Genomic DNA, 16,175 nt, shown 5'->3' on the forward strand with positions numbered 1-16,175 from the left:
ATCCCGTTACCCGCTGCTGAAAGGCTGCGGGGATCCTCCAGAGCCCGGTCGGGAGACGCGTGTGCTTGGGGAAAGGTCCTTTGGGAAAAAACTCTGCTTCCGGGCAGAGCTGGCAGGTAGAGCAGCAAGGAGGAAGCAAGGGCTGTCCTTGTGCTGAGATGTTTGACTGAAATGTAGAAGACCAAATAAAAGCCTCTCTGTAAATCATTTTCCGGGGGTCTTTTACCAAATCTTCTCCTTTCCTGTAAAAGTGTGCAGATTTGGCAATTGAAGCTGGGGGAGTTGAAAGTCTGGTAACTAATCCATAATTTTTAATTGTTTCTACAGGTGTGTGATCTTTGCAGTTTCTCCAGGAGTGTTTCCACTGGTAGAATGTCATCGGATCCCTTACTTTGAGTTGGCGTTTCAAATCTGTTCATGAGGCGTTAGCAGAAATGAACAATAAAATAAATTATTTGTTAAATACTGTCAGATGTGTGCATAGGTACAGTTCTGTGCTCACTCCCAAATCTTCAGCCACAATAAGAAAACACATTTTATGGATTGGCAGATACAGGGATCCCTTAGGAAATGTGAACTTCGGGAAATTACTTTTAAATATTTTGCCTTCTCTGCATGGATCATCTCTTCGATTTGTATCTCAAAAGACAGATGTTTATAGCACAGGTGCAGAGGCTTTGGTGAGTGAGAAGGCTTCCCAGAGCTCCTTGGAAGTTGAAAAGTTGGATGATTCTGGGAGCTTCAAAGCAAAGCATGCAGTGGATCATAGTGACCCGTTCTTTACCAGCCTCCAGAAGTGCTCCTGTCCTTGCGACGCGCTGGACCTGGCTGCAGAGGCGGCTGTTTCCATCAAGCACTACACAAACTGTCTGACCATGGCCTGGAGGCTCTACAAGAACCTGTCGGAAGAGGAGCAGCGCTACGAGAAGCAGCTGATCTTTGAGTACCCAGCTTTCGTGAAGCTGTGCCAGCAGCTGCTGCGCAACGCGCGCAGGATGACGCGCGGGGACCTGGTGTTCAGCCTGCACGCCCTGGTAAACCTCGGCGTGCCGCAGAACACGCTCCTGCTCCAGACCCTGGTGAGGGTGTGCCAGGTACATGTGAAAACCCTGCTCCTCAATTTGGGCTGGATGACCAGTGGGTAATTCTGGGAAGCTGTGCAGCATCAGAGAGAGTTGGGTTACATCCCTGGTTTAGTCTGATGCTTCGTGGAAACAGTTCCCATAATTCATTTGTGTGTGCTTCTAATTTCCTTAGCTTTTGAAACCACTGCCTGATTTCGGATTTAAAAGAGAGCAGAAATCTCAAAAATCATTACCTCTTCCAAATCAACTAAGTTTGACTGATGTGAGACCTTGTGGGTTCTGCAGAAATAAAGCTTGTAAATTGATTTTTCAGGGGGAAAAAGAAAATGGCAGTTATGGATTAAAAGTGGTCAGTTTTTCTTTTCTGAAACTTTTTCTGGTTTGAAGTAATCTGACATTGTCAAAACTTTTAACAGGAGAAGCTCAATCAACTTGATAACCGATGTATCTCAGTTTTGGCAACTACTTTAGCAGGGATGGATAAGGACAAGAATGTGAGCGCACTTCAAGCTGGATTACAGTGAGAAAAATATATCTTTCATGTGGCCTTCATATTTAAATGTTGTTGAAATGCTTGTCTGTTAGAAATCATCAACGGTATGTCTGCACATAAAATACGTTCTGTGGTTTTAGTATTTAAATGATCCCGTGAGATAAGAGCTGTATTAGACAGTGAGTTTTGACACTGTCATTGCGGTTTCAAGGAGGAGGGCTTCCAGTGGTAAAGGGTGCTAGACTGCTCACAGGGGACTGTGTTCTGACTGCAGCTCCACCAGTGCAGTTTTTTTGTGATGTTGATCAAGTCCTTTCACACATCTATCCCTTTTTCATCTGTATGCAGACAGGAGGTAACAAGACTATCTTACTTAGGCACCTATCTGATTTTTCATTATGAAAATCATTGTTTAACAGCCTGGGAATATTTTCTTGCAGTTTAAGTAAGTGAAAATTCAGATGAAGAGTAGTCATGTCCAGCAAGTCCCTCTGTGTAGTGATTTATCAGAATAACTTCTTTGGCTTTTTTTCTTATGTGTGTAACCAATCTGCTCACTCCCTTGAGATTGATTTTCTGAGGCTATCACAAAACTTGCCATGGATTAGTACTTTTGACCCTGTATCACATTCTGCTTTGAGAAAGTGGATGTGATACCCAAAAACCAGGTTCTCCTGGAAGCGCAGATACACAGTTCTTAAAAGTTGGTGGAAAGCAGGAGCCCCATCTACACTTTTCTGTCTTGATGTCTGTAGCTCTGGCCCATTTGCAGGGATGAGTTTCAGAGCAGTGCACTGCCTTAGAAAGTGACACTTAATATTTTTGTAGGTATGTTTACCTGTGCAGGTATATTTAAGGGTGGTTCAGACCTAACAATTACAGTCCCACCCACTGAGCCAGAAGAGGATGTGCTAGGGGTGCACCTTCATCTTGTGCGGATGATCTCCGTGTTATCTCCTGTTCAGCCCACAGCACTGTTTGTTTGGTTTTATTCCTCACTTCCATCCAGTTGTTGTCTGTGTCCATTCCTGAGTTTCCTGTCTGTTTCAGAACTTGTCTGCACATTGATGATTTAAAGATAAAAATGTGCAATTTTATTTTTCTGCAGAAGATTGTTATTTCCTTGAGGCTTAACAGCACTCATATTTGCACTGTGGCTTGTGCAGTCTGCTCAGGTGTCCCTGCTGTTAAGTGTATCAGCAACAATAATTCATCTATCAGGATTAACACTAAGAAAGCATTTATAATTGTTTCCATGTGTAAAATATCTGTGCATTTCAAAAAAAGGAAGATGGGAGAGGAGCAAGGAATTACAGCTTTCACCTGGGGGCTACATCAGTGAAGAAGAATGGGGGTACTTACCTGTTTCTGCTGAAATGAGGAGAGCTCTTGTGTGTGTTTCCCCATCAGGTTACTAGTGGAGCAGCGCATTTCAAGCATCAGAGACATCTTTATTCTGCAAAACCTGATGAAATGCCTGGGAAAGGATGCTCCAGTTTTTCTGAAAAAGAAATTAGAGGTAAAGTTAGTTGGAGGCTCATTTTTACTCCCACAAAGCCTGTGCTCTTGCATCATTTATAAATAGTGTATGGTTCTTTGCAGACACTGAAAGAGAAAATGCAATAGAAAGGTAACTGTATTTGCTATATGCATCAGAATCCAGCTATAGTTGTAGGAAGAACTTATATTTGGAGGCTGGGAACAAAATTGATTGAGGCAGTAAAACAGCAATGCCCTCACTTCTTTGGGTTGGCCACATGGTGTTTCATAGAAGTGCTTACAGGCTGTTACCTGGTTCCCTTGCCCAGCCTGTGGCTGAAGATGAGGTGACAGAAAAGTGGTCTGTGATGGGGCTTTGTCCAGTAACTGTACAGGGTAGGAGGACTGGAGGGAGTGAGATGCCAGAACTCCCCAAGCTCGTGGTATTGCTTTTCTGTGTATGTGGTAGGTCCCCTGGAAGTACAGTGGCTGGGAGCAGGCTGTAGGTATTATGGCAGGGTTACTGGGTTTTGTCCCCTGATTTAAAAGCCCTTTTAGAAACCTTCTTTCAAACAGGGCCTACTGGTGTTTTCATCACGTAACTTCAGGGTTCTGACATCAGAGGTTTTAATAGCATTCATGAAACATCATAAAACTCAGAAGAAAATAACATTTGCACTTGTTAACTACAGGGAGCACCTAATTTTCTGAGCCCACAGGGTGCTATTTTTTTACAGGGCAATTTCTTATAGATGCATTTTGTATTTAACCTCTGATATGTATACAGTAAAAATACTTTAACAGTCAATATAATTTGTAGTTTTATTTTTACTGTCATTTATATCAAGCTATTGATGGCTTTGATATATGAAATCTCCTTTCTGGCATCAGAGCTGACTCTCTCTGCCTCAGTCCACATTCATAGCTGGGTGTTTATGTAAAATACAGGCCACTCACATGCTGTTGAATCGCTTTGGAGGCTTACAGTTTTTATGAACATGCAAAACCATAATTGGACTACTATGAACTTTTAAGTTAACTGTGTGTATTTTATTTCTGCTTCTTTCTTAAGAGTTGGTAGAAGATGTGTATTCACTATATTTGGAAATGACCTTTAATGAGGCTTTTTTCTTTTAAAATAACCTTATAAAGGCATATTGCTGGAAACTTGTGTAGTGACGCATTTCTAGAGCACTTGACCTGCTATAATTGTGTATTAAGAAACTGACAGTAGTTATTATATGCTTTTACTGTTTTTTGCTTCTTTTTCTTTCATATAAATCTGAACTAAGGACTTTGGGAAAGTTTTGGTGATAATGTCTTCACCAGAAAGCAATGATAATATACCTGAAGAATGAAGGATTTAACAAACTCTGGTTCACTTTAGATGGCAGTTCTGAGAGAAATAGACGGTTTGACTTTTCCGAATGCGCTGCGTATGTTTTTTGCTCTTGCTGCAATGAATTATTGTTCCCTTCCAATCCTGAATCCCTGCAGTGGAAAGATCCAGGGTAAGAAAAAAATATGTTAATTAAATTTCCCTTCCTTATACCAAATTCTTCCTAATTATTGTCTCATCTCCCTTTTCTGATTTCCTTTAAAACTCAGGAAATGTCTTTGTTTTACAGGCTATTTTAGTTATGTGGAGCCATTTGACAAGCAGCAGGACAGAAAATTACTGATCAATAATAAAAGCAAATAGCTCTTGTCATATCTGCCCTTCTTAACATTTATCTGAATTACATATTTTTCTTTCATTTTTTCTGTACACAGGATTTAAGAAAAAGAATTTAATTTTAGCAAGGAAAAGAGATTTCAAATAAAATTTTATAGCAAATCTGAATTGGAAATTGGCAACTTACAGGATGGATTGGTGACTTAGTGTAATTAATTAGTAAACTAAAGGGAAAATAGCATTTCTTTGATTACTGGATTTAATTATTGAGTACTGCTTAATAGTCTCATGCTGTATCCCACAAAAATATTAAATGAAAGCTAATGCTTTCACCTCTCTCTATACCTTTCCAATACATTGCTTAAGTATATGTGGTCAGTATGTATTGATTCATGCTTAAAATACATAAGAATTTGTGTCTTAAAAAGCACAAAGGTAGCAAAATAGCATTCTTAATAGAAATTACCCAGAAGCGTTGAGGCTGCTTGTACAGTTTTTATTTGTCCTGGTCATTCATATATCTTAGGACACAATGTTTAATTGCACATCCTGCCTTCTCCCATAGGACTTCCACCACACTCAGCACATAGGCCAGGTGGCATACACAGAGGGAGCAGTGACTTTCTTCAGCATTTTTTTGGTGCATGCTGAAAATCAAAAATCCCAGAACAGAAGACATCCTGGGAACGCAATCTTCTTACTTATTTTGTCAATTTGTCCCCTTTTGCTGATTGATGTATTGTAGCTTGATTCTGGCTCAGTTTGGTTTCTTCTGTCTCTCAGTTTCTTAATGTGTTTTAGCTCATTTGAGCTTTGCCTAGCTAGTCACAGTCTTCCACAGTTTCTTATCATATTTTTCCCTTCCTCCATCCCTTAACCAATCTGTTTCTACAATGTCTCAGTCTCTCCAACCTACAGCTCCTATTGCTTTTTATCATTTGTCCTTCTTTGATCTTCTGTTACAGAAAACATCCATGATGTTCCATTTCGGCAGTTAATTCTCATTCTGGAAGCTTGTCACACTCTCCAGTACCGTAATGTGAAACTGTTTTCAGCATTAGCAGACTATGTTAATTCTACTGCCTACCTTTGGGACAAAAGACAGGTAAATTTTTTGAGACCAAATAATTTATAGCAGTACTAATAGATTATTTGATGCTTCCATCTTACCTTTCTTCATGTTTGTCCTTGATCTTTGGAGAACAAATGTTTATGAATACCAATCTGATGAAGCTGTTACATTTTTAAAATGCTGTTCTATTTATTGATAAGTAAAGAAACAAAAGTTTAGAAAAATTTGCTTTCATTAAAAATGTCTTCTATGAAATCAACAGGTAGGATCAACTTCACTGGGTTTTTTTGACTTATAAAACTATCTTTTCTTTTAGATTATCCTTTTTCTCTCTGTCTGTGAGACACTTGGCTTTCAGCCTACTGAGTTGCTGGATATTTTTGCTGAGAAGGTTACAGAAGACCCTGATTTCCTTACCTTGAAAAACCTTTTGACTGTTCTTCGAGTGTATTCACGACTCAACCATGTTCCCAGAGTCCAAAAGCATCTGTAAGTTTTCATTTAGAATGCCTGATAATATGTTACATAGTCATTACAGAGTAATGCATGGCATCTAGTATTTCATTTTATTTGTGAAAAAGCTCATAATCTTCTTTCATTCGTCTGTAAGGTAAATTGCTTTGTCTTTTCATATTTTTTCTAAATATGATTTTTTTTCTCTAACTGAAAGACTAAACAGGTTCTGGACTGACCAGGTTACTAAATCTGTTGATAGGTAGCTGTATCCTCAAAGTAAGAATCAAACACTAATGTTAGATAACACAAAATACAATACACAAGATAATAAAGATTTCTAAGTTGTATTTTTGTTAGAAATAGGTACTTCATGTAGCCTCATTTGTGTACTTAGATACTTTTCTTCTCCTTTTGGAAAAGGTTTTTTGAGATTCTTCATAGCTGCTTGAACAAGTGCCTGCCTCAGATTTCCAACACAGAGCTGCTGAAGGCAGTGTATTCACTTGGCATCTTAGGATATCTTCCCCAGTGTGCCCTTGATGAGCTGCTGCAAAAGGACAGCAAGGATGAACTTATACTGCCAGGTCTGACCTTACTTTGTCATGTTCTTCTCTTAAACAGGATGTCGTCCTGTGTATGTAATTTGTTGTAATTGTATTAGCAGATTAGCAATTAAAGAACACAAGCCTGATTAATATTAAATTTGAAGTCCTCAAGACAAAGCTAATGTAGTGATGGTGACCTGAGTGATCTGGGTCGCTCTAGGGAATCAGGCTTATTGTCTTGGCCCCGTGGTGGCAACAGTTTAACGGTAGGTGTGCACTTAAACACAGGCAGTCTTAACCATTGCAAACTAACTTTAGTACCTGGAGTCATGAGTAAAAGTGGAATTTGGAATGCTCTGAGCTACAGTGAGGACCTTGGAATGGTTTGTAGGAGAATTTAGTTTCCACATTACAATTTTGTACAGCTGTTAGAGTAGTCAAGTGGATTTTGCTATGCTAGAACAGACTATAAATGATAATGAAATGAAAAATTCTGTGGGATAATATATTGCGTGTAATAATTTTTGTATCCTTTTTCAGATGATTTTAAAGAACAAAACACAATGATGCTTCGCTGTGTGAAAACGTGTATGGAACTTGACAGCCCTTCTTTCACACAGCCTGCCTTTGTGCTGACTGAGAATATGTCCTCATTAGTATCTCTTAATCTCAGAAAGGCTCGGGAGGCACTGATAGAACTTCTGGGAGATGAGAACATGTTTCTGCAAAATGTTCGGCTGCCATACAGATATCATATTGGTATGAAGTGATATTAATGTCACATTATTTTAATACAGATTAATAATCCTCAAAATGATGAGATGGAAATAAATTTGAATAGGGTGCAAGTGATTCAAAGTTTAACACTTTGAAGATACAGTAATTTAACAAATGATGTCATTGATTGGTGAATCTACTTCTAAGGATGCTTCAATTAGAGATTTTAAGTCAATTTACTAAAACTTTTATGATTTCTCTTGTTTGTAAAGCTGCTTTGGACTTTTTTTCAGGCATTAGCAAGCACATGTTAATTGTACATAACTTCAATGTGGCCAACTTTGACAGAGTTGTCCTGTTAGTACCAAATCATGTTAGAAACAAAGCCAAACAGCAGCTGCCTTTTTTTCTCTTTTCTTCTCTTGTTTCTTCTCTGGACTTCTGGCTAAGATGTAGGCTCTACTTTCATTTCTAAAATGGGATATAACTTCTTTTGGTTTCTTTTTTATCTGGATATGGATATTGCCTTTTTTTTTTTTTGCCAGCCACCCAGCTTACCAATTTTTCTGTACTAGTAATAGCTGTATTCCTAAATATTTCTAATGAGGAATTGGATTGCAGGAAAATCTGAGTAGGCATAACAGACTGCGATCAAGAATAGTTTCTTTAAATGAAGATTTCACTCCATGAGCTTAAATCTGCAGTTTCCAGAAACAATTTTTTTTTCTTGAGATGGGCAAGCTATAGCTTTATATTCATTGCAGGGAGGGAAAGCTATCAGTAATAATTCAATTAGTAGAGAACAGCAATTAGAAACAGACCAGTAGACCAGTGATGGTGTCTATTAACATTTTCAAATGAGCTGTTCATTTGAAAACAATTTGAACAATTAATGGGTTCAAATGACAAAATTAATTTTAACCTCTTGCGGAGTTAAATGTTTTGTTGTTTTATTTTCAGATTTTGAAATCAGAATGGATTCAGACAGAAAGAAAGTGCTCCCCATAACTGCAACAGATGATCATCCTGACTCACATGTTCAGAGGTGGTTTTTTTTACTGCATATTTTTTCTAGCATGCTAGTTTTATTTGCATGTATCCTGTCCAGTTAGTTCTTTGGTTCACTGATTTGCAGAAGTAAAGTAGGTGACTCAGTTGTTATTTGTGCCCACCAGAACATCCAAAAGTTGCCATGCCAGTGCAGAGCAACAATTCATCCAGCTCAATACCTTCTTCTAACAGAGGCTAATACTTAACATTTCAGAGAAAGAGGCAGGAAACATCACAGTGATCTGATACTCTTGTAATGAATGCAGGTATTATTTTTTTTTAAGTGTTTGTCCAATTAAACATTCAGTTATTCTCTCAAGTCTCAAAAATTTGCATCTCAGTGATATGTCAGTTAATTCAGCTACTGAAATATAATTTGAATAAAAAGGATCATGATATCCACATTTTAGATGATCAGTTTAATCTTGTGTAGAAGACTGACCTCTCAGTAACTGAAGCAGGACATATATCATTTAAGTAATGCTTAAGTAGAATTTTGTAATACTAAATATTTATGTGCTGGATCACTGCACAGCAATGTATTTTGTACAGTTTGCTTTTTGATTAAAGGAGAGCTAGGGAATTGTGTAACAGAAACTCAGTGTTCCAAGGCATTCAGCTTTCCTCACCCTTCCAAGTAGGTTATTATGGCAGGAAGTGACTGATTATGAATGTCATTAACAAAGGATCAAAGTAAATGCAGAACCTGTCAAATTAATGGAGAATGTTGAATGATCTATTTTCTTCTCATTGTGGGAGAAGTGGAGATCTAAGTACCTAATTCTGCGGTAGGTATTTGGGTAGATGCTGGTGCTTGTGTGAAGCTCATGGAAGAAAAGAGTCTAAATTACTTAAACCTGAAGAAAGAAGATAATGAAATTTGTGCAGTCCTGATACTTTTGCCTATCAGAATGACACATGTATATTCTGCAGTGCTAACGGACATCATTGAATCATTGTCTTATAAATTATTATTTTGCATTTTTACAGTGAAGTCTTCCCTACTTTCCTTGGTTGCAGGTTAGCTTTTCTGTTTGCTCCTGTGTCTGCCTTCTGTCTGGGTACAACACACCCCCAGGGGAAGCTGGCAATGAAGAAGAGGCATCTAAATAAACTGGGCTATCATGTGATTCTGGTGAGAAGAGCCCTGCCCTGTCTCTGTTTCTGTTAGCAGCGCAGTGATGAGTATGTTTGGTAGATCAGGCTTTGTTCTACAAAGCATGAAGGTTCACCAGGAATGGTGGGCTTTCTCCACAGTGGTAATTGTGTATAATTTCTAGTTGGAGGGTAGTGCTTCTGTCACTAGGGAGAAAAAAGAGAGGAACTCTAAAAGACAAGCTACTACTTACCATTATCAGTAAATTATTAGTTGAGGGGGAAAAAAATTCAAGCCACAAATTGCTTTGTACCTGAGAAACCTATGTGTCTTTGGTATATTTCTCTGATTTTTATAGACACAATGATTCAAGTGAACTTGTTTTCAGAATATAACTTCCTGTGGCCTTCTCATTGCTGAGCACTTGGTTTGTAGGACAGGGTAGTTTGGACAATAGAAATAATGTACCCTGTCCTTTTACTTTCTTACAGATCCAGAACAAGAAGTTTCAGGAAATGAAAAATGAAGATGCAGTTGAATTTTTGAAAAGAAAAATTTATTCAGAAGATGCTTTCTCTTTTCCTGAAGCAACTGTGCAGAATAATAATTAAAATAAACTAAAAGTTTTGGGTCTCCTGATTTCTCTTTTTCTTGTGTAGTTTCTGTAAGGATTTTAACAGAAGAGATAGTTTTATATACAACTACTTGCTCCACCATATTACTGAGTAAGAAATGGTTGTGAAATGAACACTGCCTGATGATAGTGGGGGCTTTCTTTTATGAGGTGGGAGCTGATTTTCTTTAATGGAAGGAAATAATTGATCCAGAAAGCATCCTGACATCTATTGCTGTTACAGTGTCTTAGATTAATCTGTACTTTCCATCCCCTCCTGCATGCTCCTAGTTAAATTTTTCTCTTCTCCTGGGAAGAGATGTAACTTCAAATGTTTCAAGTGCTGTTGCAACCTAGCTCACAGCTAGGCACTAGGAGGATTTCCTCTCAACTATGTAGTTCTTTATGCAGAGCTATATATGGTAAATCAGTAAATAACTAAGCCTAAGTGGTATATTTAAAAGATTCAGTCATGTGGAAACTTTCTGAAAAAATCAATCTTGTTCAATCTTGTTCAGTTTTCAGAACTTCAGGCCAGTAATGGTCCTGTGTGCTTTTTCTTTTGAACCCTTTGCTTCGCTGCTACTTTAATAGATTTTGGTGCTTCTCAGTGCAAGAACATATAGATCTGCTATGTCTTTATAAGCTGACTCCTTCTCTGTTTCTGATATAGGTGGCTCCACCACTATTCATAGAGGTGTTGCAATATTCAGATTTGTTCATTATACCCTGTGATGCATCTCCACAGACCTGTTATGTTTGGTGCAATTGATGACGTTGGCAGTTCCAGAACTGCAAAGCAGCTTTGGACCTTTGATAGGAAGGAGCAGAGAGAACTGATAAATCTTTTCTGGTCTTGATTACATGTAACTGATAAAACACATTTTGTTCTGCTGGAGCTGCTCAGGTTGCTAACAGCTTGCTTGTTTCTGCCCTGTAATCAGATCTTCATTCACTACTTTGCTGTAGCACAGTCACAGGCCCATGGGATGAAGGGAAGCAGGGGAACAGCTGTACTTGCTACAGTGCCTGTGTGCTACCTAACCGTGGAGCCCTTGCTTCACTTGCTAAGCTACAAGCACTGTGTTCTTTGTCTTTCTGAAGTAGCACGGACACATGGTTAAGGTACTGCAATGATGATGTTAAAAAGGCATTACAGTAATGAAATAATGTGGAAAGAAACAATACGCTTAGAAAACTTCACTGCCTAACTTTTTGTGGAACATGTAGGTAGAATATAGTGCATATTTATGAAGGAAGCAGTGTAACCAAGGCAGCATGGTCTCCTGTCTCTGGCATAAAAAGCAGAGAGCTGTTCAGCATTTCAGTCTCTGAAATGCAGCACATGCAGAAAACCAGATTTGAGGCAACTGTAAAACTTAAGAGCCAGAGCAGAGGTCATTTGCTTGACTCAATGAGGCATTTGTTATGCTCCCTTTTTGGACCTTCTGCTTTAAGGAAGCACTGTCAGTGAAGCAGGCTGGTCAGTGCTATTCTGTTGTTTCTGAGTTGGACTCATGGTCCCAGCCTGCACTGAAGGGTGTCTGAAATATTCTGTGCTGGAGGGCCAGGTAGCACACAGAGCTGTGTTTGAGATGGTACTCGGTGCTGTTCAAGCTGGAAACCTGCAAACCAACGCTGTGGTGTCAGCCATGGCTCTTGGGTGAGCTAGGGAGCTGCTTCCTCCAGCTGCTCTGAGCTTTTCACTCAGGTCCTCAGTCACAGGTGTATGAATTCAGGGACAGAACACAGGCAGGGGTGCCAGCAGCCTGAACAGAACTAACCAGCAGTGGGCACAAAATGGCATAGCATGTTATTAAATTAGTTAATTACTATATATTCTTTCTTAAATTCCCTGTGAGTAGGTAGAAACTTACACAAGCAGGATGGAAGTGTAGTAGTCTTCCATACAGATCACCTTGCTTACTGGAGTTTCTTGCTCTATGCTCTCTCAATCATTTATGTCATCTACACTGATTCAGAGTTCCAAGCTGTATGAAGCTGCTGCCAGAGACTTCTTGGATCTTTACATATGCTAAAAAGGTAGTCTGCTGAAAATAAATCCAGGTTTTTCAGGTGTCCAATTCATGTAGTAAGGAAGATCTCATCCCTTGCTCTGTGCATGACAATCTATATTTAGTATACCATTCTCCTCTCCTGAATCATTATTAAAATTAGTGGGAGACTCACAATGAAGATCAACAATAATTATTTTGCATCTGTAATTGTGGGGTTTGTCACTGCATGGAGTGCTTGGTGTGAAAGGTGCAAAATCCCCTTTTTAAGCCAAACAGGTACAAAATGAATGAATTTAGCTGACCTGCCAGTGAGGCTAACTGGAGATGTAAGCTGCATTTTTTTTTCTACCATTTTTACAGTCTGCCTGCAGATTCAGGAACGTGTTTCTAACCTTTATTCACACTTGGAACACTTTGTAAGTTTAGTGGCTGGAAATTGTTTCTCAATGAAGAGAAACAAGGAAGCTGCATATGGATTTATTTCATACAGCCCATGGGTGTATCTTATGAATGGATGGAACCCAGACATTCACTGTGATGTTTGACTGACTAAAAGTATTTAAAGGGTGTATTGCATCTGTAGCAAGCCAAGGTTCTCAAATCCATGTGAAATGAAAATAAGCAATTCATTAAGTAAACTAGATTGCTGAAGCAGGGGAGGATTTTCAATTAATTGAAGGCTTGTTGAAGAAAGTATAGGGCTTAGAGTAATTATATATCTATGACTTAAAGACAGGGGACTCAGCTGCACTAAGCAACCCTCTATTTAACCAGACTCTCATAGGAAGGCACTATATTTTATTCCTGGGCCACAAAGAAGTCAGAAAAGTAGAAGCATGTCTTTCCTTCATTCTGAGCTATGAAATATTGGACTTCAGTATTTGTCCTGCCAATCTCAAAGAAACAGATACTGCCTTTTATGATTCCTGGTTTTTACATGCTGCTTGCTGTTAGACATTATTTCATTCATAAATCCTGTCTTATTTTAAAACAGTAAAATGCCATGATAAAGCTGGATTATCTGGTAATTTTTTCCTTGAGAATAATGCGTATACTGTTCATCCTGTGAAATCTTCACATCATCAGAAGGCTATACATGTAAAAGGGTGACAAGGTTACATCATTGTCATATATCACACAATCAAAAAGAAAACATTGAGAGAAAGATTTACAAATGTAAGTTATATAGCAAATTTCACAGGCCCAAGGATCCATGCAGCATTGCAGGATGTGTGAACAGATCTAAAATGAAAGCAAGAAACAGGCAGAGGATGTGGGCTGCAAAGGTCAGGAAGGTTCTTGCATTAACAAAAAATAAACTAGTATGATCTGAGCAAAAATGAAACAAATTTTATGAAGTAATGCAAAATGAGAACAGTGAGTGTTTGGAAAAACAAATTTCCTCCATAAACAGCTGGATTTGCAGACCCTGATGATCTGTAGTCCTCTCCAGTTTGGATTTCTTCATGTTTAAAACTACTTTTGAACCCTAACTCCAGCCTTCTCAGGATATTAAATATTCTGGCTATGGATTTCATAACAAACATACAGGAACTCTCTTTAAAATTTCCACCTTGGTCTCAAAATGATAATGATATTAATAAGTGACTGGGGAAAAGGAACTAAAAGTTCATTGCAAGAGTGTGATTTTTGTTAAGAAATCAGAATCTGAATAAACTGGGTCTTGATTTAAAGACTGTTTCTCAGGTATTGCAACAGTTTCTGCATAGACAAGAGGTTAAGTAATGCTTTGTAGGCAGAGAGCTAAAGATGTGGCTCTGGTTAATTGCAAAAGTGAAGAAAGTACTAAGACTTCCCTCTAATTGGCTCCTCCCTCCCTCCCTCCCTTTCTGGCCATTGCAGTAAGTATTATTGTATATTGCCATTTGTTAATATTGAGCTACTCTTTTTGCACACAAATATCAGTGCATGAAAGCTTGCATGAACGAGGTTCCAGTTTCAATATCCCTTTACTGACACGAGAATATTGGAATTAAAATAGAACTGCAGGTGTTTTGCAGAGCTCAAAAAAGGTGGAACATTCACTCCTAGGTGAAATGTGCTGAAATTAGTTATTTTAGAACAAAACCAGAGCCATAGTTATCTGATGGTTGTGACATGCATAATTTTAAAGGGACTATGGTACTTAAGTGTAGGTTTTACTGAACATGTAAATCTTGTGGTATTGGGTTTTTTGCTATAGTAACTACAGCAGCTTTAGTAGTTCTTAATCTCTTTTAACTGATGTAAATACAATGGAATTCTGAACTATGTTTAAAATCAGACCTTCTAGTAGGTTTTCCCCCCTTTTCCAGTATTTCTGGGCAACAATGGTATAAAGTGACAATATATTAATGTGGTGGCAATTGTAAATAGCCACCCAGAAATAATAAGGGGGAGAATTTGTATTTGTCTGCAGCAGGTCCTTGTGTCCACAGATAACCAGTGAGGTTTTTGTTTCATGCTATTTCCTCTCTCAAAAAATGCTCCTATGAGTACTTGGTAACATTGTTGCCATGGCACCTATTAAAACCTAGATAAACTCTTGCTTTATGAATCAAGATGAATTTTTTTTATAAACAGGAGAATTTATTTTCACTTTTCATTCCTATAGGTAAGGGACTCTATCCATACTTACAGACAGGGGCATTTTTTACTGAGCATTTCTGATTCTTGAGGGGGTGCCATAGTTTATTCTTATCAGTTCAATCCACAAAGGGCACTTCCAAAATCTTCTGTATTTCCCCGTTTGATTTTCATGATCAGATTCTGCTGCACATAAGATGTCACCTGTACTCAATCACAGTTTAGAAAGGTGGGGAAGTATGTGGGGACTGTGGGGAAAGGAGGAGTGGCTCCTCAGCTCGTTTGATTAAAGTCAGGGCGCTACAGCAAATATACACCAGCTGAGGGAGTGGCTCTACAAAGCAAAAACCTTCAAGTGCTAAGTGAAGCTCTGCAGTAGGGAGCAGCTGGTGAATTGGCCTCTGACTGCACAGACACTGGTGTAAATAGCAACAATTGTCACTAAAGTCTTGATTTGTGCTGACACAGATGAGATACGATTCAGAAATTATACAGTGGCCTGTTGTGGAGGAACCCACATTTGAAATGTCATTCACATAATAAAAGACTATTTAATCTTTAAAAATACATATATTGAAAACCAATACTGTATGGCCCCTTAGTGATTGCTCAGCAGTTAGATATCAGCTTTATCAGAACAGCAGTTCCTCAACACACAGAACTCTCCAGAAAATACAAAAGAAACCTACACCCTTTATGCACTGCATTGCATGGGGCAGAGAGAGGGCAAAGATGATGCATTTGTACTTCTTGCTTTAGAATATGCTTCATTTTGCCAATGAGTGATTTGTCCCAGGGACATGCCAACTTCTAAACAAATCTTCAGTCTGGGTCACTTCTGTATAAATGTAAGGAACATGATGGAGATATGAAACATAAAGCAGACAAAAAAAAAAGTGTGTTTGGAGATTTGCTCTGTATCAGTCTGTGCTCAAGGAGCAGTACAAAATAGTGAAGCCTCCCTGATGTCAGCAAGAAGACTTTCTCCTCAGAAGGCAGTAATCCCCCCAAAAGGTAGTACTGAGGAGGGTGGGTTCAGTTTCTGCTGATGCAGAATAAAGAATGAACTTTCCAAAATTTCTGCTGTAGGTTTGATATTCATTTGCTGAGCCTAATAACTCAGTATTTGAAGGGGGAAAAAGAGAACAGTGAAGGTATCAAAACCACTCTCTCTGAACAGAGATAAAATGATCTGACACTAAGGTAGCAGTCAGAGACCTAGGGAATCTGACATCAGCTCCCTGCTTGCCACTGCTGTTTTCTCCCAGGAAAGGCCTTGAGAAGGTCCTT

General features: G+C 38.6%; 1 protein-coding gene across 2 annotated transcripts; it reads left to right on the forward strand.

Moving 5' to 3' along the window:
• FASTKD2 (FAST kinase domains 2) lies at positions 1 to 10,279 on the forward strand. 2 transcript variants are annotated; one of them, XM_005416119.2, is made up of 12 exons: positions 1 to 116; positions 328 to 1,094; positions 1,502 to 1,605; positions 2,989 to 3,097; positions 4,445 to 4,568; positions 5,698 to 5,837; positions 6,121 to 6,293; positions 6,681 to 6,844; positions 7,346 to 7,564; positions 8,483 to 8,567; positions 9,593 to 9,707; positions 10,160 to 10,279. In XM_005416119.2, exons 2-12 carry the CDS (start codon positions 435 to 437, stop codon positions 10,277 to 10,279), a joined length of 2,013 nt encoding a protein of 670 aa, XP_005416176.1. In that variant the 5' UTR covers positions 1 to 116; positions 328 to 434. The 2 variants fall into 2 exon arrangements, with proteins under 2 accessions (XP_005416176.1, XP_030914176.1); XM_031058316.1 differs by having other exon boundaries at positions 9,598 to 9,707; positions 10,160 to 10,213.
• Positions 10,280 to 16,175: the final 5,896 nt, after the last annotated feature.

The sequence above is a fragment of the Geospiza fortis genome, unplaced genomic scaffold (genome assembly GCF_000277835.1).
Source record: "Geospiza fortis unplaced genomic scaffold, GeoFor_1.0 scaffold112, whole genome shotgun sequence".
Classification (NCBI taxonomy): domain Eukaryota; kingdom Metazoa; phylum Chordata; class Aves; order Passeriformes; family Thraupidae; genus Geospiza; species Geospiza fortis.